Source organism: Aphelocoma coerulescens, chromosome 3 (genome assembly GCF_041296385.1).
Source record: "Aphelocoma coerulescens isolate FSJ_1873_10779 chromosome 3, UR_Acoe_1.0, whole genome shotgun sequence".
In the NCBI taxonomy this organism is placed as follows: Eukaryota; Metazoa; Chordata; class Aves; order Passeriformes; family Corvidae; genus Aphelocoma; species Aphelocoma coerulescens.
In genome coordinates this window covers 33666678-33691695 of record NC_091016.1, presented here as the reverse complement: position 1 = coordinate 33691695, position 25018 = coordinate 33666678, and the positions used below count along the sequence as shown (strand labels likewise).

Here is a 25018-nt window from a genome sequence, read left to right as displayed (position 1 = left end):
TAATGCTTTTAATCTCTCCACACAGTTAATGCAAGTTTTTGTATTTTCCTATTTTTTCTCCATTCACTTCTGTGTGCTTCCAAAAACATCTCAGGACAATCAGGAAAGATTAATACTTTAAACAAGGAAATACCACATTTTAGTCAGCTGAAGAGTGAAACAGCACTTTCCCTCCTTCCAGTTTTCTCAAGACCACAAAACCACAGAGAAGTTGCGCTTGATTAAAATAATAAATATGCATACAGAACCCTTGGAGGACTTTATTTTGTTGCAGTGCTCCTCTCCATTCTTTTTTTAGCAATGTTTTCAGCTATTCTACTTACTTCAGTAGAGGTAAACAGATTGCTTTATAACTTTCATCTAAAATAATAAACTTATTTATAGAAGCTAATGTAGCGAGACAGCTGTTCTGGGCAAACAGTGGGCTCTCCATTTAAATGACAGTTTAATGGCTTTGATTACAAACAGTTTTGCAAGAAAAACAACAAAATATTATTGACTGCTCTAGAAGTGCAAGTAATTAGTCATTAGTAATAACCATTCTAACCAAATAATACAGTCACTTCTGTTCTTTCATGAAATAGCCTTTCACTTGGACTTAACAAAAAAGCTGTATTAGAAAACCAGAGTTTCAAAGTCTGAACTGACAGCCAGATATTCTGGCTTGCTCTGAAGACTACTTGTGTTACCATTTAAAAATATATATTCTTTAATTTTAGATATTTGGGATAGTTCTAATTTGTGATATACAACCCACATAAAAGGGTTCTTTCTCAAAGGCAATAAATAAGGTCATTACCAGTTGTTCAGTCTGAAATTGCTGCCATAACCCAAGCATAAACATTTATTAACATATAATGCAAAATTAAAAGCTAGTAACAAAGTATTTCAAAGAAAGAATATTCTCCTTTGTAGAAGCAAAATGAAAGAGTTCTGCTACCATAATTTCTTTATTGACTATTCAGGTTTGTGAAAAATTACCCCAATACTGTCAAGTATCTTTTTATTTTCTAATAAACCCCTCATTTCTCTCAGAATAAGATTTTTTAAAGCCTGAGATAAATTTAATTTAGTTTTTATGTCCCTTCAGCAAACATTACATGACCAGTTACAAACAAATGTTACTGCTGAGGCAGGTCACACTGATGAACATAGATTAATATTAAAGCACATGGAAATTTGGAAGAGCAAGAAAATACTTCTTGGACTACCACCAAGGTAGTTTTAAAGCACAAACATGAATATAATTTAATCATTTCCTTACAAGCAGCCTTCACTACAGGGCTCCCAAAGAAATGGCAAAACTGAAGTGTCAGAGCATGTATTTTAAGAGGACCTTTACTGAGATGGGGGAGGAGGAAGAACAGAGTAGTTGAATATTTTTAACCAGCTTTCCAGAGATGAGTCTAAATCAAGCTCTTACGAATCTTCCCTGTCATAACCCACTACAGAGGTCAAAGGTTGAAGCTTTCCCAGAGGTTCACTGTGCATAACACACACTAAAAGTTCCTTAAATTTAGTTTATATATAACAGCAAAAGTGCTGTGGCCAGTGACATCCCATAGCTATACAGTGCCATTAATACTGAATGGGGTAAAAGCACAAAATGGCCACGTTTTCTTTCAGCTGGTACTAGTACTCCTGTCTGCACAAGTTAGTGCTCTTCCACTCTTTAAAACATGCTGTGAAATGATGACAGAACCAATCTCTTACTCCAGCTATTAGACATATTTTGCTATAAAGTGTATTTTTTTCCTAATGTATTACAATTATTTGTGAACTATTATTAAGCTCTACAAAGGGACTTGGGGGTGCTCACTCTTTTTTTGTTTGTTTTGAGCAGAGATCCAGTGAATAATTTTGAGTAATTTGAGATTGCGAGCTCTGCAGGCTGGACTGGAGCAGCAAGTTCAATACCCTGCGGCTAACCTGGGGGACACCTGGTGGGAGCTTGGCCACTTGGCCAGAGCTGAAGCCCTTGGCTCTTGTGCTTGGCACCTCACCTGTACACTGTTTCATGTCTACAATTTACCTTCAAACAACATCAGGGAAATCGGTAGGAGAGGCAAGGCTGCTAGATGTGTGTGCTGAACCTGACATTCCAACTGCACTTAGGACTCACGCTTCTAATACCGTCTCCAATCAACCAATAAAATTAAAATAAAAAAAACTCAAAAACCCAACAAAACGCTCCTCCTTGAACTTCTTGAAGCACTTAAAAAAAAAAAAAAAAAAAAAAGAGTCAGCATAATGGAGGTGGTTCCAGAAGAAGCTATCAGTGCGATCAAAAAGGCAAAGAGAAACTACTGAGTTTCACAAGACATTGTCATCATCAGCAAGCTCAACATAAGGAGACTTTTTCTGCCCCAAGCTGTTCATACAGCACTGGGGAAGAACAAAGGGACATTAATGATGCTGTTGCACGTACTGCACAGCCTGACCAGCATCAGAGAAGTGTTGAAGGGCCTGAGGCCACCAGTCTCTTGCCCCACCAGGTGCCCTGCCTACAGCCACCCACCCATCGCCTGCAACATCTGCTGTAGGTTCTGCAGAAGCCAGCGTCAAATAGTTGAAGAAAGTTGAGTTTTCACAACATGATGCAAATGAGAATTCAGCTTCAGCTGGTTTGTGAATACAGCTGCTACCCATAACTCAGGTGATCTTTGACATTACCATTCCCTACAAATATCTACAACTTGTTTGGCACACGATGTTTCAAAAACAAGAACAGCTTTGTAATTATGGTTTTGCTTTGTATATAAGTAGTGGCAACCACAAAATGTATTTAAGGCAATTTGCTGTACATGCAATTCTATCAAGCACATAAACATCCCTCCCCTAAACAGGGCCTATTTGCCTCCATTAACCATCCTGGTGCCCCCCCCGCCCCAGCTTTTTGGAGGACATATAACCATCTCCTCTCTTTATCACTCCCTGCCTACACCAGAACCCTCCCTGTCCATCAGTGCCTCACTCTGTCTCCTTTGACATCTCAAAAGTCTCTACCACAGACTTTATACTTTTTAAATAGTAACAGATATACAGAAGAGTTTCAGCATCTGCATATGCTAAGTGCCTTCAGTTCCTCAGTAAAGTCACCCTACAGGAAGCAAATGCAAATTACTGCCTTCCAGACATAAGGCACAGTCCTGGGGACCTTGTTATTAAACCATTAACCTTCGCCTTTCATTTTACCTATGTTTTCAGTATTCAAATGTTGCTTGAAATAGACAACCTTAGTATTTCCCCATGCTGCAATTTGTTACCAAGTGCTTCACTCCAATGATTGAACAGTGACAAACAAATGAGAGTTAAGAGTTCTTAAGCAACAAGAAAGCAGTTCAATAATTACTGCAAAAGTTAACAATGGTGTCCCCATAAAACCTTGCAAAAATGTTTGTTTATCATTCCTATGCACTCCCTAAACCAAGATTTTCAAAGAGCCCTAAATACCATTTTCTCTGCCTTTAAGGCTACAGCTCTGCATCCTACCGATGCCCCAGTTTATCAGAAGATGATGCTAACCATGGTTGGTATCTTATCTCTGTAATCCCCCAGAGTTAGGCCAAGGCTAGTGTTGTGCTATGGGTATGTAAAAATGTGTTTTGCTGTGGAAAAAACCACATGTAATTTGGTAAAAATGCTGAATAATGGTATGGAATAATTATGATTGCTAGTACCAAATGTTTGTTTTCCTGAAAAAAACAAAAAAGGCAAAACAGAATTTCATAAGAGCCCTTATCTATTAAACATCAGACTAAAAGTTGGTTCATACACATATTAACATATTAGATATACAGCGATGAGATGTCTGGTCAAAAAGCATGTATGGCTACTGAAACCAGTGGGAGGGGCTTTCACTGTTCATTTGGATGGAGCAAAAGGGAAGCTGGTTTGCCCCTTCTTCAACCCTTTCTGTCCTCTTGGTGTACCCTCGCCTACAGAGGAATACAAAGAAATATCCCTGGCAGGCAAGGTGAGAGCCCAGCATCTTCCCATCTGCCCATTTCAATCAGCAGACACTTCAAGAAGGACACAGAAAGCAGAGATGCTTCCCCAAAATGTTCTCCCAGCCTCCTGGCCTCTCAGCCTTCCCCCGAGCACCAACCCTGAGAAAGTCTGTTTCAGTCAAACCTGTAGCAGGGGCTATGGGTGCTTTTGACAACTGAAGCCCAGCACACACCCAGCCTCAGCAGAACCCTTTGAAACTGCCTAGTGCAGTAAGCCAGCATGGCACGCAAGAGCTGAACTGCTCATCAGCCTTCACAGCTCATGGTCCTGTCCTGCCAGCCCTCCCTTTGGGCCAGGAACCTGTGGCAGGCTCCTGAGGAGAAAGCCACGCTGCTGAACAGAGCTCCCTCTGCAGGAAGGGCAGAGCTCCTTGGTTCCTCCCCAGCCCCCGGCAGCATCAGTGCTGCAAACACCACCTCCACCCAAAAGACAACCTCGCCAAGCCTGCAAGAGCTCCAGTAACAGCAAAAGAAAAATGTGCCTCTTGTCCTCTCTTAAAGCTCCCTTTGCATTAAGCTTTTCTTTCAAAAATGTTCCCTTATTTACTTATTAAAGCAAACAAAAAAAAATTGGGTTTTTTTTCCTATTTAGAGAAACTGAAGTGCAAACACTGTAAGATGTCATCGTTCTTTCTGGGACTTTTGTGTTAACATTTTGAAAAAGTGTATTTTCGTAATTTTTACTGCACAGCCCCACATCCCCATCATACCCTAATACTTTAAAAAACTCAAACAGAAAAACAGTACACCATAAGCAACAGTTAACATGTACTATTCACTTCTGCTTGTTCTGACGGATCTGTCAACCAGGGACCTTTTCAGATCTCTAATTTTTGTAGTATGGCTAAGACTATACTTCCTCACCATAGCATATGCTGTCTTTTAATGATAATTTTACTGTTCTTTCATTTCACTTTTTCAAACCACATTCATTTAAGCTTTTTAAGCATACTTAGACATACAAATGTAGTAATTGCTGTTATTAGACCCATCCTCTAAGAGGCTAAGTATACTGAATTACTACATCAGGCAGTAGGAGAAGCTCTTCCAAAACTCCTGAGGTCCTCAGTACTTAATGAGACAGAATTTTATAGTATACATTAAAATAGTTGTTACACACCTACAGTATTTCCTCATGTGCACAGGTCCCTAATGACAGCATACAAGTTACATTGCATGAGACATGGCGTGTTCTGCTGTAATGTCACAAGGTTGGCTTTCCCTGCTGACAGGGAAAGTCTCTGGGCAAGTGCCATTAAAAAACTTCAAATTATAAGAATAAAATAAAATAAATATTGGCAACTCTCTCTCAACAGCAATACCTGTATGCGAAGTCTCTCATTCCCCCCTGCACACTACCTGTGGAAGAGGTTTACAGATGCCACTTTGCCAGCTGCAGCATACAGTTCATGAAAAGCACTCTAATGCTCTTGGGCACTGTGAGCCCAGCCCCATTTCCGCTGTTTCCAGTCAGCCTTTATACACACTCTTCCCTAGATAAGAAGTTTATTCCTGCTCCTGTAAAAGTTCAGCCTGAGAAACCCCAAGCAAGCTCTTCAGCTTCAGGAAGGGGCAGGCATGCAGGCTGAAAACACTCGGTGTTAGGCGAGCTGCTCCCTTCTGCCTTTATCTGTGAGCACAGGCATTTTGGAAGCGTGTATCTGCCCTAACACATCCTTCAAAGGAGAGCAGTATCTCCGCGCACCAAGAGCCCAGTGACGGAGGCTGCTGTACCCCCGGAGATACCTATCACTGCTCTCCTGTGGCAGGACACACGTTGGATGGGCCATTGGTGTCTTTAACGCAAGCCTGCACGAAGCTCCAGACGTAGCCATGTCCCCAGCGACGCAAGGGACACAGGGCGTTCCCAGCTCTGCAAGCAGATTAACGCGTACGGCTACACACGTGTTTACTTGACTGAGATCCATATTTAGACATGTACATAAGTGAACAATCCCAAGCTGTTTACTGGGACAGAACTCCCACTGAATGCAGCGGGTATCTGCCTGCACAGCTGAGGATTAAACCCTCAAACCTTCTGCACTGCCCACTTGCACACTTCTAAATCATCAAAGAAAAAGAAAAAGCGAACATGCCCATGTGACCGTGGATCTCTCCAACACTTGGCTACATTTGGATTCAGAGAGCACGTGTGCCTTTTGAACACTGCTGAAAGAAGGACTAAGGCTCAGCCCATCTTTTTTGAACAAGAGTTTCTAAATCTTGTTATTCTATATGCTGAGTAAATTTCTAACTCTGACTTTATAAGCCAGAACAATTTTTCTGAAATAATTTAAAATTATTTACACAGAAGGGACATATACTTATTAAAAGAAGTGGACTGTCAGGTCCTAAAATATCTCTCTAACGGCTTCCATTTGGAGAGAAAAGCCATCTTTACTGACAGTGAACTGTGTTCTCCAGCTGGCTAAGCAGTGCTCAGCCCAACACCTTTTGCAATTCTTATGCTTCTTCCCTAATCTTAGGGCCAACCCCAGTCTACTAGCATCAGTCTACTTCTACCATACAATTCATATTTGTATGGCTTATCCAGGACTCCAAATCCAACACTGAGGAGCAAGCTTGTTGTTTTTCTCCATCATTGGTCAAACCATGTTGAGGTCAACCTGGTTTATTTGGCAACCATGCTGCTAGAGCTGTTTGGTTAAGACATACTAGGATTTCTGGCTTTGCATCCATCTGTCAAAAGTGCAGCATATGTAATGCATGCCCCCCAGAAGTGCTGGTATTCCCAATACTACAAAATGGTTTGCTAAATGTCAGTAGTATCACCACTCTATTGCTTTGACAATTCTCCAAGCATCATATTAGCTGGACCATAGCCATTAAAATGTTGATCCTAAGAATACAAGGTATTAGTGGTTTATCCCTTTTTGAGTGACCAGGAAAGCTGCCTTGTAACACACATTAACCAGTAAAAGTTTATTGTCCACTAAATTAATCAGATTAAAAGACAGTGTTGCAAGAAGTCATGTGTAGGCAGCATGACTTTTTCTATGTCAAAGTTACTATGACAACTGGATAACCCGGATTCACGGAAAAGATGATGGTATGAGACAATTTAAACAAAATCTCACATAACTGTGATGACTAAGTCAATTCTAATGTTTTCCCTTAAAATGATTCTCCTGTTTCTTCAAAGCAGATAGTATCTGATTTGAAGATCCTACATGACCTGGAAACTGTAACAGAAAAAAATCAGTACAGTCTACTGAGTAAGTTTATAAACATGCTGAAGTGACTATTTTGTCATCTCTACTCTTCAGCTTTTCAAAGCCATGCCAGGAACAGGTTTGCCAAAGAACGAGTAACAGTTTGAAAACTGTTTCAACTGTGCAGAAAGTGTCAAGTTAGACAAACCTCTTTCTGAAAAAGAGTTACTGACAAAGCTCTGTAAGTACACACAGTGCTCTACATACAACTACACATGCAAACACATATTCAGAAAATAATCAGCATAAAAGCAGTGACATGGCACGAGCTGCTGTGAAATACACTCTCAAAACACATACAAATAATCTAGGCTGGTAAATGGTAAACATTATTAAATACATTTGCTTCAACAGTAATGCAAAATTAATGAGTATTTTAACCACAGACAAGTGCAGAAACAACTTGTGTGGAAGCATTAAAAATCATCATAATGAAAATACTATTTTCTGAAACTCCTTTCTGAAATTCCTATCACTGTCTTTAACACTCTGGATACCTGGAACATGTTTTCAAGGCACATGTAAGGACTCCTAACTGAGGGGCTATTAGCAATAACAAGGATTTCAGAGTACTCTGAAAACATGCTTTCAGTGGGTGCTGCCTCCCCCATCCTTAATTAGCACCTATATTTGTTACAGAACTCAGAGCAACAGCGGCACATATTTCCAAGGTGCAGTCAATCTGAAGTCGTGCCTCACGCTTATCTCGTCACGAGGCTGCAGCAGCCAACTTTATTGCCTTCAGCCATGTCGGCACTGACACACGCCCCCGCTGCTGGCGGCTTCCCCACGGAAGGGGGCTTCCACTGGCGTCACCAGCGGGACGCCTCCTGCCACTGACATGGCTCAGCTGCACGTTTGCAGGACTGGCCTTTTCAAAAGTCGACCGTATAAACTGGGCAGTGACCAGAACGAGCCGCAGTTATACAAGAAGCAAGGAAATATTATGCAAGACCACAGGAAGTCAGAGGAGACAGCATTCTGGGCAGGCCTGGCAAGGAGTCTGTGTGAACTTCAGCTAACAAGCAAAGCTCGGTCATTGGCGCCAAATTCAGCAGAGAACATTCCCAGTGCTGCAAAGGATAACACTCCCCATGCTTTTGCCAGTGGGCTGCGTTCCAGGACGCCATGTACCTGATGAAAGGCAGATAAACTCAGGTCTTACTTTTTGCCAAGTTTTCACTTATTTTTAAAATTTGAGGCATATTTTGGTCCAACACTTGTTAGAAGTGGCAAATGGTTTGTTTTCATGGCTTTGCTAATAGATCACTTGCTCTTATACTTCCTGTAATTTCAACTACAATAAGTGACCTACAAAGAAAACGTTCGGCAGAAGCCTCATTTTTTCCACACATCTTGCCCATCTCTACCTCAAGGCTCTCTGCTAATAGGATATGTGAGGATTATGGATTCCTTTTCCCTTGGCATTTTGGAATGACCTCTGAAAATACACTTGGTGCAAAAGGATGACACCCACCTTGCACATAACTGCACTATTTTAGTCTGCTTTAATGTCAAAAGTAATTGTTTTGGGGGTTGAGTTTTGTCGGGGGGTTTTTTTTTTCATTTTTGAAAGCTACACACAGGTCCTAATTGGAGAAGACATCCATTAAAATGCAGCAAACTTGATTTCCAAAATGACTGAAAAAATTTGCCTTAATTTGGAAAACATTCATCATCTAGCAATACATGAGTTCCAAGAGGTTTTATGCTTTGTTCCAGGATTCACCTTTAAAAAAACATCAGTGATAAAATGCTGGAGGTGGAAATCCAGGTTTAGGTTCACACACACACACTGCCAAATAAGAAGCACAGCATGCAAAGTCTTACACAACACAGAACAATTACCAATTGTGATGAGAGTAGACAAAGCGTTCTCAAAAGAATCTATTTTATGTTTGTAATCACCCTCAAAAAACACACAATAGCACTCTCCTTCCAGCAAATACATAATACAAACAAAAAACCAAACAGTAGTACTGCCTCAGCTGGGGGAAGTGATTCTGAGAAGTATAAGAGATCTTCAGTAGATACAAATTACCAAAGCCAATGAACCGATTTTAAAGGTTTTCATCATTACCGTCGCTTATGGGAACAACAAACAGATGCAACTCTTAGCAGGAGAGTCCCGCCTTCAACACAGTTTGCACATGAAAAGGTTCCCATAACCTGCTGCTTTTGCAAAAATAATTAAACAAGCACTGCAACAACATAGGAAAGTGAAAATGTTAGTGGTGACAATGCCTTCCTTGTTACTGCCAGCATAACAATGCCCAAAATTAATCACAACCCTGACAATCAACACCAATGCACACACAGTTGGACCTCTCCAACCAAAACAGATCTTTCTTCAGCCAGACCCAGAGTTATAGCTGTTGAGAAGTGCAGTTGTTTCGCCAGCTGAAGTCGGAGATTCCTGTCCGGCAGAAACAAGTCTAGCTGCACTTCTCAAGGCCCGAGTGAAGGATACATTGGTGGTTTTAATGTGGCCACTCTACAATAGCCCACAGTATTGAGTTAGTATTAATCATAGTTGCACAGCAGTTTCTTCATCCAAAACCTGTAAGGAAGGTCTAAGCACACTGAAACACTCAGAAAACGCCCAGAGTAAGGAAGAGCATTTTATCTGTATCTATTTCTGCGAAATAGCAAGGCAAAGATCTCACAGTAGGTTTTTAAAATGCCACAAGGATTAACTAGAGAACCACGTTACAAAAACAGCAGCTGTTTTGCCAACAGGGACACTAGCAAAAACACTTCTCCAGATTCTGCAGACTCCTAGTAGATCCTGGAACCTGTGGCACAGCAAGCTGCAAGCATGTAGCTGGCTGGCAGCTGGACTTCTTCAGCTTTAGGGAGTCTCTTGTCTCTACAGGGAAATCCACTTGTGGCTGCAACTTTTCCCTGTAGCCATTACAACACCTACTCCCAGGTATTTCATATCCTTGAGATCTTTACAGCTCTATCAGAAATGGAGATAGACACACTCTAACCATGTAAACCTTGATTTCTTAAGGAAACAAGCTAGAAGGGGATAATTCATCTAATCACTGTCTTATCATCTTTTAAAATTTCTTTTGATTTCCAAGTAGTTCACTGAGCCACAATCCTTCTCCAGACTTCTTATATGCAATTCATATTCAGCTACAGCAAGCTACAATATACCTACAACCACAAACACAATAAAGTATTTACTTCCTCCAAGGTGGAGGGGGAGATGTTTTGACTCTCAATAGCAAGTATATCTCTATGTTGAGGCCTTCTCTTTATTTTCCTTCAGTACTGTGATTTCATATTCCACAGCTTCACTAAAACATCTCCTAGTATGTGGGCAAACTAAATACTTTTGAAACAGAGGGCACTGAAATACATTTGCCCACCCAATATTCCTTCTCATATGTGTAAATCAGAACTGACTTCCTATACAAGTAACAGTGTAAGAATAGATGCTTGTTTTATTTTCCTCATACCTTAAAAAGGTATTTCATTTGCTTAATCCACCAGCTAAGACCCAGTGTGGAATGATCATGAAACCCCCTTTTAAGAGCAATGAAGGTTTGTATCACACACAGTTGAGACTGTCCTTTTCTCAAAGGCATTTTCACAAAACAGTACCCAGACGTCTGAGGCAGGAACTGAATCCCATTTTGATAAAAGTTCTAGACATTATGGACATGGAGGTTTTTTTGGTACAAAAGCCAGACCACTCCAACTGTTACTTAAGGTACAAAGAGAAACTTAGGAAACCAAATCAACAGGAGTGCACAGCTCAACAAATGACTCAGTAGGCTCTTTCCATGGCTGTAACCCACTCAAAATGCAACACAACATGAAATCATTTTATATTTGCACTGTATTCATCACATGACTCCCTCTGAAGGAATGCTCTGTAATGACTTCACGGAGGCACTGTTTCTTATTAAAAGGTTTTAACAGGTCAGGTGGCAGGTACCCTTCCTCTTTCAGCTCTGCCTTCAGGTGGACTTCTGCTCCACATTAGCCATCACTGCACCCAAAATCCTTACTGTGACCAGCAATGCAGACTTTGCTCCCTGAACATTTTATTCCCCAGGTTAGCTCTGAAATGTCCCTATTTGAATAAACACCATTTGCTGTCATCTACTTCCTTGAAAATACTTCTTTTTAAAACTGTCAGAATGCAATAGTGCTGGTCACTCTGGTTCATTGCTTCATATTTGCCTTTAGAGAAGCTGGAATTTAGTTACACCATGTTTACAGTGACATTAAGGTTTGAAGGGGGGGGATGTTGTCCTAAGATTTGGCAGGCAAAGGGACAGAAGTGCCGTTATGCAGATAACACAGCTTCTTGCACTATCTTCTTCAGGGCCTGCGCACACAGCGTGCAAAGCTGCCGAGTCTGTCTCAAATGTTAGGCTTTTCTCACTGTTTTTTCTTTACACTAAAGACTGTGTGGGCTCTGTCTTCAGGCCCACTGTGGCACCTGTATGCAAGAGAAGCCTTAATTGAATGAAGATCCACAGGCTTCAGTCTCTGAATGAGATTGCATATGCCAACCTCTAAATCCATGTCACCTTAGCCCTGTACATCAGCACTGTTCCACTTTCTTACAGCTCTCAGTTCAAAGAGACTGAGAGCAAATGATTGCCAGCTGAAACCTTGCTGAACTCCCCATCTGCAGAAAAGACTGGTTTTGTTGTGAAGGTCAAACCCTGCTTTTCACTCCTATTGCCCTGTGGGTTGCTCACCTGCCTGCTCTGTGATGAAATCTGAAAGAATAAGGGTTTTTATCATCTCTGAGATGCTTTCAGGGTGTTGCAATCCCCTGCTGCTGCCACCAACACCCCACCTTCTCAATTGCTTGGGGTGTCTAAATTGCACACGGATCTTATATGACAGGAGGGACAAATTCAAAGGTGAAGCAAACGAAGGCGTAGGTCACCCGTCAGCACGTGGGTGTAACCTACATATAGAGGGATAATATGGAGTGGTGCAGTAAAGAAAGCAATTAACCAGGCAATATAAGGGTCAGAGATAACCAAACTCCTTCCACTTGACAACCCCCTATTAAAGCATTTCCAAGTTAGGTTTATCCCACAAGCTTCTTGCCAACATATCTACAGCATTGTGTTAGGCATTGAAATAAAAAGTCCCTACTTTAAAAAGTTTACAGTTTAAATAAATAAGACACACAAAGGGTGGAAGGAAGGATGTACTACCATCCCAGTTTTCCAGACTGGGGAGCTAGGATAACTACAGTGATCAGTCACACCACACTGTCCAGACTGCATTACGAATGCAATGCTCTGAGTGCCCAGCAGAACAAAGACCTGGGCCAAGCAAGGGGCTTTCGGAGAGGGTGTGGAGGGGAAAGGAGACAGGAGAAGCAACTGAAGAGGCCAGACCCACTTGCTGAAGCTGCTGTTCAGCAACCAAGTCAGCAACCAGACGTAACTTTCACAGCCAGCTCTACTGAGAGTGGCAAACAAGCTTAAGACACAGAATCCAAAACATGATTTTATTCAGCTTCGCTGCGCTTTGTCCCAGGTCTCCATGCCAGAGAGGCTTTGTTCGGGCCAGTCATGCAGCTGACAAACAAAAGTAGGGTTGGGGGGTTGGTTTTTCTTAAATGGGAAATAATGGCTGTTTCGAAACACCAGCATTAAGTTTCCCTCAAGATATCTGCACTTGCTTCTATTTCATTTTCAAGCCAGCACACGCCTAAGCGAACGGGATAGTCCCCTTTTGTGAATCACTGGGAACATAAATACAGCTTTGCTGTTACGTAAAAGCCAGGAGAAGCGTTAAGATAACTTGAGCACATAAAGGATGTTCCCATAAAAACGTCCCTCTGATTAGTAATGGCAATAAACAGGTTCTTCAAATCATTCACAGGGAAAAAAACCCCAAGAACCAGATTTATTAATACAAACTGATAATCTTACAGCTGCAGCACAAAAACAGCCCACCCGCAGCTGAACCAAGCTGCATTCCCTCAGTGAAATGAGACATCTTCCACTTAACCACTCACATAAAAGTGCTGCATTAAGCAATAAAGGGGGTCAAGATCCCCAAATGTCTACCCTCCCTTAAAAGTGTAAGCAACACTGTTTTGTTAAGACTAAGCATCATCATCTGTCTTGGTTAGATGAGGCATTTGTTTCCTCCTCTGCAAGCAAAAGTCAGCCATCCCATGTGCAAGAACTGGCAAATTCCAACTCTCTGCATTCTTCAGTGTGCAACCTTACAGGACAATGGGAAATGTGTCTCCCAGGTCAATATGGGGATAACTGGAAGAAGCAAACCAAGAGCCATGTTCGTCATGGTTTTCCTTTGCAACAGAAGAGGAATGGGAAAAGCCAGCAGTAGGCAAAGCCTCGCTGTTCTTCCAAAGACCTTATGGTGAAGGCAACATGCAGAGGCTATTCCAAAATGCTCAGCCTTTCCCAAAGGCTCTCCACCTTCACTGAATTAGACAAACGCAGCTTTTCCAGAAGAATCATCTAGCAAAAACAATAGGAAAATACCAAAAGCACTTTCACCAATTTGCAATCTTCTCTCACAGGTTATGAAACACAGTGGAGGCAACTGAGACCATAAAAAAAAAAATCCTGGAGTGGAGTACAGCTATAATTGGTCACTGGATTTGTACTCCAGAGAAATACTGACTAAGGAGTCATGGCATGATAAAGCCACTTCATGTTCAATTTCTTCTCCCACATCCATGTATGACGCTGATGTTCCGTAGATCATTCAAAAGCCATTTTTGTTCTAAGCAAACTTCCTATCAGCTTTTAGTCAATACTCACCACAAATACCTAAGAGCCTAGAGATATTGTCACTGCCATCAGCTAACGAGTTTGTTATTTCATCATAATGCCATAAAAAAATCTAACCAGGAACAACAACGCTTATCATCTCAGAAGATACTTTGCTATTTGCAACGATTTTTGGATACAAATTGCACAGACAGCTAAAAGTTGGGCACATTCCAAGCAACGTTCCCCATTTACAAGTGTAGAAATACAGATTGGGATGGTTTTCTTAATGTCTGAAAGATCTTTGAAGTATTTTGATAATAAGTATCCAATAATACCTAGAATTTACTGGTGGAGAGGGTGATACAATTGTGAATGAACAGACAGGGCTTGAAGACCAACAGCGGCCAGAGAATATCCCAAACACAATGGCTGAATAGGATTGCTTTGTAGTTTATCATACAAATGCAAGTGCAAACGACTACAGCTGTGATACCAACAGTTTAAGCACCTTTTTATGGCAGTAAATACCTTAGATATGCTAATGGTGAAACAAAATACAAGGAATGTTCTTTAAAGCATACTTCCACCACCTTTATAAAAGCTGCCTAATAACCATCCCACTTCATACTTGCTTCAGCTTATTACCTAGGCAAATATTTATCTTAAAAGAGCATGAATATATCTTAAAGGAAAAATATTACACAGTAAATTTTGAACACCATCAGATGACTTATACCAAAATTATGAGCCCTTAATGGATTTTTTCCATGCAGATTTTAAAAAGTTCATAAGGTCTCTGACAGTACATTAGCACTAGCTTTCCCTTTTAAGAAGGGAAGAATAGGGCACATTTTTAACATTTCATGCAACTTATTCAGGCCATTGAACTGGGTTCTTAAACTGAAGCCATCCAGCAAACCACCTTCTGTGTATTAAATTATATATATATATATATATAAGGGATTCAGAAGCTGACTACGTAAAGAAAACAAATGTACTAGGCCAAAGGTGGATATCACCTGGGATGACTATATTTCAAGATATAATAATATCTGCTACTTAAAGCAATAGCTTTCCTGGGAAAGGCAAACATTTCTATCTCTCAACATACACAGGCAGGTTTTCGAGAACAGGGTTCTGAAATTATCAGTCCTTTGAGAACAAGTTAGAAATTCTGCAGCATGCTGTTTTCATCTCTCCGTTATTTTGACTTTCTTGTTTGCCGTGTGGAGCCAGTGAGGGGTTATGGAGGGCCTTCATTGCTATGTTTTCAATTACACTACAGTCTTTAAAAAGCTGTTCACATAACCAAAGCTAGGGAAGACCTTTGTCATTGCCAAGTCACACTTCCTGCCTAACCCAGGGCAAAGACGACTAAGTATTTTCATCAGACCTGGTAACTTGTCTAAGCAACTGCAGTTTTTGAAAGACTGGGGCTGTTTTGAATTCAAGGCCTCAGGTGATGAGGGCCTTTTGACTAGTGTAAAAGGAATACCTAATATTTTGGTTTAGCAGATAAATTTTAAGATTTCTTCTGAAAGGAAGATGGGAATTTGATTGAGGTCAAGCCACCAAACCAGACACATTTATGTGTGTTGTAGACTTCAGTACAGCAAAGATGTGGAAAAAACTCCAATTGAGTCTAACACCAGAAAAGAAAGACAAAGAAAAAATAAAAAAATCCTTAAATTAACATGAGACTAATAATTACTTAAGTCTCATTCCAACGAATTTAAAACATCTGTTTTTCAATTAACAACATAGTGCAACACAGGAAACCTTGTAAAAATGAAGCCAAATCTGAAGTGTTTCAGCAGTCTCGAAATGTCTTGACAACTTCTCAACCCAACCCCTTCATTTTAGTCTAGCTAAAACTAGAACACTAGCTCTTGTTTCCCCCTTGTGCTCTGGAAAATCATTTTCCAAGAAAATATTTGTTTTTACAGAAAACATTCACCAACGGCATCTGCAGCTTTTCCAGTGCTTGGTAGCCCATTGTCGAAAACTTACACTTTATATCTTACCTTAATTTGCCTAACTCTAACCAAATATATTTTGATGTATTAGATAATGAGTAACAAATATTTACAATAGATTAAGTTCACATTTCAGTCATTCCAAATAGTTTCTTATGACACATATACCTTCAGACAGACTGCTTGCTATCAAGTGCCGTAAGTTACACCCACATGATTCATCCATTAGGAGAGCTGCTCTGTTTAAAAAAAACCAAACTCAAAATCCAACCACACCACCATCCCCCCCCCCAACAAAAAGCCACCATGCCCAACGTTCCCCATATCACTTCTAATTTTAGCTTTTCCTTAGATAACACAATTTCCTGAAACAAAAAGAGACTTTTCATACTCTTCTAGCACCAAAATGTCATTGTAAAAGTATTGCTATTGGTAGAAGTAGTTCAATGCACACAATATTTCATATCCAAATATAAAGGGATGTTTCAGTGCTTCAGCCTTCTGCCACGGCTGTGGAGAAGGAGGTGAAAAACAACCAGGAGTTACTAATTTTTGGGGGGTGAGGGGTTGGGGGGATTTAAAGAATGAGGCAGGCAACAGAGAGCAGTGTAGGACTCTGCACTCATCACAGTTCACTCACATACATGAAAAAAAACAAGCAGACAAATCCCAGCCAAATCCCATAAAAGTCTGGTTGTTCTCTCCATCAAATTCCTGTTTTACACTCTGTCCAAATGCTGGCCTGGAGGTTTCATTCGTGCAGGTCACAGCTGGGATTCAGGGACATGCCTCAAGAAGTAGGGACTGGAGGAATGGTCAGGCAGAGGCAAGATGCAGTTTGAGAGATGCTTCTTGCTGGAAACACCAATATGTTGCTGAAATCTCTTTGGAAAAGAGACAGTTTGGTTCTACAGATTCTCCACAAATACTGGAGATTAAAACACATGCTACTTTAGGTTTGTTTGAAAGCACATCAGCGCATAAATACGTACACAGCAGAACGAAGCAGCATTCGTAACTTGGGGGGTAGTTCAACATATTTGGAATCAAAATCAACATATTAGGAATCAAAACCACTGAGGAGTTCTGTTATCCTATTTTGCCCTACTTGAGAACACAAACAAAATTAAAAAGTGTTTTTTCCTCCTGCCCAGATGCCCAGAATATGTTCATAAAGCTGCAATAAGCCAGTATTAATCATCCACCCACAGGCTAACATAAAGCATGTGTAAAGTTCCTGAATTTTTCAGACAATCTTCTTGGAGGCAATATCCTAAACATTCCCCTAAATCAAAGAAAACTGCTGATTCTACATATTAGCACACAGAGGAAGGGTCAAGACCAGGGCACCTCTTTGACTGAAGATCAGACATAAAAATTCAACTAAAGCAACTTTGCTTCTTGTCTGGCAAAACATTTGATGAGTTTCTATAGAATAAATACTGAATACTTGCTGTGTCATGTAAAGCAACAGACAGAGAAGCATAATGGAGATGCTATCCAACTCCAAACTTTGTAATAACAGTCAAGTTACAATTACAAGTATTAAATTACAAGTCTAACTGTTTTCAGGCCTAAATATGCCCATTTAATCAAAATTTATTATGGTAGATTTTTTTATCAGCTAAATTTTCTAGACACAAAGTCACAGAGGAAAGAACCAAAACCATAATTAGGTTTGAGCTCAAGAAGCAAGGAGCATAATTAAGTGAGTTACTTTGGAACACTAGTTATTTATCAGCCCGTTGGCCTACTGTACTTTATTAAGCTACTTTCCAAATTCACAGTAAAATAGTTTTGCATTTTACAGACTTCAGAAAGAGTCTCCATGAAAAGTAGCCCTGTAAATGTAAGAAAGAAGTTATTTTTTCTTATATAAGCAGTCAAGGTTTTATCCTCACCAGATAACTACTTTATTATATTGCCTTTTAAGCAAATTGAGCACAAGAATGATAAATGAGAAAAAACCTGCCAGATGCATAATATTCATACTTGCTCTTTCTCTTCATTTAAGAGAAGCACTCTGTCAACCTTGTGCCAGCGACTAGAAGTATTCATAACTATTAAGATATACATGTCACTATGAACATTGGAGTAATTAACACAATAGCATTTCACAAATAGCTTTAGAGGAATAAAATCATTCCATGTATTTAAATTATCTTTAAATACAATCTGCCTTTGTATTGCTCATTTCCTTACTCTAATGTTTATCCTAATAATAGCAAAAAAGTTCAATGCTTGAAGAGTTCTGCCCCCACCACACCTAACAGCAGCTCCTGCTTGGAACCTGAAAACAAAAATACTTAATGTCTATTAATCCATCATAGTAAAAAATATTATAGAAAGATATAGAGAGATCCGTTTCTGATACTCATGATGGATGTCCTGAATTCACAGCATAAACCCAAAACTGGTATTAGCAGAATGCCTCAAATATGCAAGACATTCCCAATGACCCACACAAGATAAATGTGACAGAAGATGCTTGACATCAGAAGATGAAGAGAAAAGGACATGACACAAAGATTGTGTTTACAAAGGGCTGACAGATTTTTAACTTGCTCTAGGGCTAAGTGCTAAACACAAGCAGAGCAAGCCCTTGGAGCATCCCTGTGAAACACAAATCCTCAGATGCCCAAATCACTTTGTGAGGATGGTACACACTGGGAGGCACTGACATTGCACACCATTCCCACAGCAAAAGCCATTCAGTCTTCATCAAGCTGAAATACTTTGGGTCTATTGAGATGAAACCACAAGAGCTGGCCAGCAGAAGTCAAGCGTTCCCAAGCAGGCCAGGTGGCCAAGCCAGAGCTCAGCCCAACCTCTGCTCCATGCCACTGCAGGCAAAGGCAGACCCAGCAGCAAGCATGCAGCCTGCCCTTCCTCATTCCTGTACCCTTGGGCCACCCTCTGGTAGAAAAGCCAGACATCTGTAGAAATGCAGAAGGGGCAGTGAACACAGAAACAGAAGGGGCAAAACCAAAGAAGGATGGGTATGAGTGGCCAGGATCATTCAAGATGACCTGCAAGCTATGGAGTGCCAGAATTTGTGGTGCTGAAACATAAATACCAGTTGCTTAATGTTAACATGCCATAAGCATGTGCTAAACAGCCAATTTCAACAGATTGTTCAACAGGAATTCAGGAGATCACATTTCTTTTTGATAATTCCAAATAAAAAAAATTGCAAGGGCAGATGTGAACAGAGGCAAACAGAAATAAATCAAATATGTGGGCTATGCATGGGGAGGTGTTGAGCAATAACAAAGCTTGAACAATTTTTATGAAGCTGAGTAATCTATGAAATAGTTTGCAAAGGAAAGTTTTCAAAGCTCCATCAGCTAAAGTACATAAAGTGAGGTTTACAAGAGTATAAGGACCAACCTATGCTGGCAAGAGAATGGACAAGACCATCTCTGTCACCACTGTCACAGAATAACAGGCAATAGAAAGTATACCTGGCAATACTGACACACAGAAAATGTACGGGGTAGAACAAAACTGAGACTGAGCGTTTCCTGAAATCTGCAGTTTAACACTTTGGCACATTCAAATGCTCACATTTCCTGACATCCAAATTATATCCATTACAAGCGAGCAACTACCTGAGCTCTGGAGAGCTGTGCCATCAGGACAGTTTCCTCATCCTGAGGAGGAGCAGCCAAGAGTGAACTCAGCTTGGCAAAACTACTCTCCTGAAGGAAAAGGTCAGTGAAAATTGAGGCACAAAGCATCTCATTAGAAGGGCTCAACATCAAATAAAGCCTAAAGTAAAAGGGTAAATGAAAGCAGTCTATTACTTAGACAGTAACTGGGGGCAATCCCATTACTTTACTATCCAGATCAGAAGAAGTTAAACAGATTTATGTAACATTACATGGTTATGGTCACAAAACATATTGTGTAATTACATGGGGACCACTAGCACAGAAACACCCTGAGCTGCAAAATTGGTTTATTTTTCATACAACTGGGAAACAAACAGAAATCCCCAAGTAACAACAAAACGGAAAAGGTGAAACCAAATGTTGCATCCTTCTCAGTGATCAGCCATCCTTCTCAGTCTTCTATTTGACTTGTCCTGAGCCTGGTTTCAAACTTTTCTCAGACACTGTTGGCCATCCAGAACAGTTCATTTAACACAGCATCCATTCCTAACAAAATAACTGTGTCTCTCAAATCATTAAAAACCACATCAAGATGTTCTGTAAGACTGCTCTAATTACATTGGGACCTATCTAGTACTTGTCATTGTACTGCACAGCAATCACAGATACTTTTTCCTTAGTTTTTTCTATTTTGCTAAAATGTGTTATGCCCTTTTATTCCTTCTCCTCCCGGTTTCTAATTACCGGCATTCTAAGAGAGTATCAAAAACTGTGCAGATAATTATTTTTTTAAATTAAGTTAAAAGAATAATCATATTAATCTCAGCTCTGTATCTTGGACTAACTTTAAATGTGGGAAATCAGCCTACTGGAAGTGCTCTAACGCTTGCTCCAAATAAAGCAACTGCTCTTTTCTGCTGGCAAACAGAGCTTCAAATGAGGACCTGAGGATGTTCTTCAACTTAAATGGACCATTAAGAGACTCAAAGATTATCTTCCATAGAAGATTTGTTTAACAGTGAGAGAACTGCTCCTCTTAACATATGTTTCAGAGCTGCCTGGAAATCTAGTAACACTGCCCCACCTTTTCCCCGTGAGAGTGATTTATAAATACTATTAGCAAGTTAGGTTAGAGATCCTAGCTGCATATCTGGATAGAGATCAAGCAAACAATACAGTAACTGTTGAACTCAAGACAATAAACCTATTCTGTAATAGTATTGGAAAATTAAGAAAGCAAAACTACCTTGTTTCAACAGGCTACATAGGGTATATCCCCAGTAGGGATATCCACAGGGCACTGACAGGGAGGCACAAGCCAGCTATTTGAAATCCCTCATAGGACACTCTCCCAGTTGTTCCACAAACATTAATTTACGCAACAATCCCATGAACCTGATAACAATTAGCCTACTTCTGAGAGAAAGAGAAAAATTGTCACTGAATGTCACAATATTTAAAACCAGTGACAGAGTCGGGATCAGGGTTCACACTTCAGTCCTGTGAAGTCTGTGCTGTATCTGAAGAGTATTTCCACAAACCACTTCAGCATGCTGTCCCTGCAAGACTAGAAAGCACTCAATCCCTCACTGTGCTTGAAAATAAGAGGTTAAAAATGAAGAGATTAAGAGTGCCCCATTAAAAAGAGGTGATACAATGAATGCAGTGTATTTCCAATAGATACACTATTTCATCCTCTTGCTGTATAAACTACTATAACACATTTTTATAACTACATTGTGCTGTACTATACTTTTTTCTTTTTCAACATAAGACGCAAAATGTATGTATATTTTGTACTCTGCACAGAAGCTTGCTACCTAGAACAAAATTCACTTGAGGCAATTGTTTAACTTTAATATGTTAGTGTCTGATAAACGGAGGAAAACAGAACTACATGGAAAAGGTATGATTTATACTACTATACCTCCCATATTACATCGTCATAGGGTGACTCAATGAAAAAGAAGCTATTACACAAACAAAAACGCAGGGTTTAAAGTTTACTGCATCATCAACTGGACAGTACGTACAACAAATAACATGAAATTCTTAAGTCTGTATACCACGTCACTTATAAAGAGAATCTATAGCCAGAACAGTAACCTGTGCTGATAATAGAATAATCCTTGTGACTGCCTGCTGTATAAAACAGACTGAAGACATATCGTTTTACAATGCTTCATAGACCTTTATTCACTGGTTTAGCTTTCTCCGTGTCAGTGCCCTCGCTCATCCCAGGAATTGTTTATAGCTCTGGAGCAACAAGTAGATAATTCTTCCCTTAATCTCCACCTGTAACTTCTGTGTTATGGACCGCTGAGTTTTATTTTTACGTTTGTTCTCAAGAACCAACAAGAAAACGAACTCTTTGGTGAACTACAAAACCACCAGTGTGTTACTTTGATTCCCTCTGGAAGGGAAGGGTCGCTCTGGCAGTGTGGGAATGTCTAGCTCTACATCCCTCTCGAAGGGCAGCGACAAACGAGGAGCTGGGCACTCCTGGAGCTCTCGCCCCTACGGGAAAACCCGCTGACAGCTGAGGAGCTCCGTGAACCGCGGAAGATGCACCGCGGCCAGCGTCTCGGACTGGAGCGAGGAGGTGTCGAAATGTTTACACAGCCTGGCAATTTCATCCACGCGACTTTAACTATGAAACATATTCTGCTAAGGGGGCTGCTACCTTCCAAACCCCCGTCCTCAACTGAAGAATAGTTTCCTACTACCTCTGTCCCTCTGTCCTCGCTGATACCAAGCCCTGCCATGGCGTACATGACAGCGGCCGCGCACGGGCTGGCTGGCCCTGCCTGCCAGGTGCACCTGCCCGCCGCCCGCAGCCGGGGGCCGCCTTCGCCGCGGGTGGCGGCGGCCGCTCGGGCCGGGGCCGGGTGCGCTGCCGGCCGCGGTGCGCCCGGTGGGGGCCGCTTTCCGGGCAGGCGCTCCCCAGCCTGGCGGCGGCCCGGACGGAGCGCGGGTTATCCCGAAGGGACGCGGCGCTGCTCCCCTGTCCTTCTCCCCGCCCGGGCGAACTAATTCACTCCTGCCGCAGCCGGTCCCCGCAAAGGCTCCGGGTCGAGCCCTCGCACGGGAGCCGTGGCGGGGGGAGGCGAGGCCGCACCGTCCCGCCGGCAGAGTCCCCTTGGCTCCTGCCCCGCGGCCGAAGAGGGCAGCTGCAAAAGGAGGACGCAGCGGCCCGAGCAGCCCGGCGCCTCGCCCGCGGCCCCTCACCTTTTCTTCTCCTTGTCAGCTGTCATCGCGGCGGCTGCTGCCGGCTCCTGCGCCGCCTCTCGGGCCGGGGCGCGCTCAGCACCTGCCCGCGGGACGCGGGGCTCCGCGGGCGGCGGCGGGCGGGGAGCGGGGTCTGGTTCGGCCGGGTCGCCCCCGAGGCGGGCGTACAGTCTCAGGACACTGCCGAGGATTGTACGGCCCGCTCGGGGGAGGTGGCGATGGTGGCGGCAGCTGCTGCGGCGGGACAGGGACCACGCGGCGACGGAGCTGTGCAGCTCGGCGCCGCCCGCAGAAAGTTCTCACTTTAAACCTTGGGCCGCCGCCGGCCGCAGGGGTAGGGCCGGCCCCCTCCGCCCGGGACCCGGCCCGGCACGGCCCGGCCCCGCCGCCGCCGCCGCGCCCGCCAATGGGGGCCGGCGGGGCGCCCCGAGCTCCCCGCCCCCGGCACCGGCCCGGCCGCGGGTCAGCGGGGCCGCTCCGCCCCGCCGGCACCGCTCCGGCTGCGACGGGGCAGCGCGCACGGGCACCGGCCACTCCGCCGCCGCCGCTCTCTTATGTTTTAGTTATTTTTTTAGTTATTGAGCTTTTTAGTAATTTTTTTTTTTTTTCAGAAGCAGTATCTCCCCGCCGGTGCGGTCCGAGAGCCACCGCGGCACCTGCCCGGCGGCCGCGGAGCAGCTGCGGTGCTGCCCCGGCACCGGGCGCTGCTCCCGCAAGCGCGGAGCCGCCCCGCTCTCGTCCCCTGGAGCGCCCCCCGTTCAGCCCGAGGCAGGGCGTGTTGAAAAAATACATTTAAAATTACAAAAATAAAAGCCGCCAGGACGGTGCGGGCTTGGGGCGAGGCCCCGAAGCCATCGCAGGCGTGCGGGACCGCTCTGCTTCGGCCCGGCTGAGCTCGGCCCGGGTCACGCACGGAGGAGAGGGAGTGTGGCTGCGGCTGGAGACAGAGGGATGTGCAAGGAGCAAGGGCTGCACTTTTGCCTCACTGATGGGACTTCCTTCCTCTCCCTCTTTTTTCGATTTTCTGTGTCATAATGCATATTTCAATTCAGGCACTTCTAAAACTCCTGGTTGATGACACACGGTGAAGCAAGTCTGTGGCAAGAAGCGCCAAAGCTCATCTCATGCTGGCACCTGCTATGGCTTGCTGCAGTTAAGATAAATGTAAATAGTAAAAAAACCCTCTCACTTTGATGTCTGTTTATTTTACACCAAAGCAACTAACCTTCCTAGACAATGGATTATGAGAATTTTCTGATACTGTCTTTCAGCATGGTAGAAACTTCAGCCTTATCTTCATGTTCTCTAAGGCTTACCTTACATTTTTACATCTTGAACCAAATGCACAGCTTTGCGTTAGGCTGCATCAGGGTTCCTTTACTTCTGGAAAATGGAAGTACTGTAGGTAACATGAGCCAAACAAGACTTATTTATTGGTAATTCAAATTTCAGCCATTTCCCTATGCCATTTCAGAGGCTGGTTGGTATACAATGGGTCAGAGGGTGTTTTCCTTTTCTTTTATACAGTAGGAAAGTTTGAAGAAATGCATTTGGGTTTGAATTTGCATATTCTGCTCTCAAGTCTGAAAAGAGCTACACATGCTTACACAGCAACAGCCTAATTATGTGGTAACAGTTGGGGTTTTTTTCTTGTTATACAAGAGAACCTAAACAAAAGAAACCCACAAATACTTAAAACCTAAGTAAACTTAGTCAAACAGAATTTGTGTATGCAGGACTAAATTTAACCTTCTGAGAATGCGAGAATGCAATAGGATGAAAGACCCAAGTCACTCATTTCCTAGATTAAATAGACTTCTTCGCCCTTCATTGATCTCTGCTGATGTCAATGCTCCTTGCTGTATCTTAAAGCACTTCACTTGGATAAACAACTTGCCTTCAAAAATCAGACAAGAAAAGCATTCATGACTAAATCTAAACCACTCAGTAAATTTTAATTATTTCACATCTAGCTCATTGGCCAGACTCCTGTTGGCTCTGCCTACATGGATATGGTGTAGTTGATTAACAGTGTACATCTCTCGCTCTCTTGGCCAGCAGGGCCTGAAGATGCTTTGACAATCGGAGAATTCAGATCTGAGCACCACTCAAGAATCAGCACCTGTTGTGTCCTCCTCTGCACAGACAGGTTGGTGGCCTTCAGCACAGGCCAGTGCCCAGAAAAACAGGAATCTTGCTGCTGCATCAGGAAGTTGA

The 25018-nt window shown here is 42.4% G+C and overlaps 1 protein-coding gene across 3 annotated transcripts in view; it reads right to left on the bottom strand.

The window, feature by feature from the left end:
- The window catches only part of EPAS1 (endothelial PAS domain protein 1), a 78596-nt gene extending 55474 nt beyond the window's left edge, over positions 1-23122 (bottom strand). The window contains exon 1 of one of the 3 annotated variants that reach the window (XM_069009767.1): positions 22802-23122. In XM_069009767.1, the coding sequence (XP_068865868.1) occupies positions 22802-22827 (26 nt within the window). In that variant the 5' untranslated portion in view covers positions 22828-23122. Of the gene's footprint in view, positions 1-5332; positions 5427-22801 lie in introns of those variants that run through there. The other 2 variants (XM_069009770.1, XM_069009768.1) reach the window with 2 other exon arrangements.
- Between the last annotated feature and the right edge of the window lie 1896 nt (positions 23123-25018).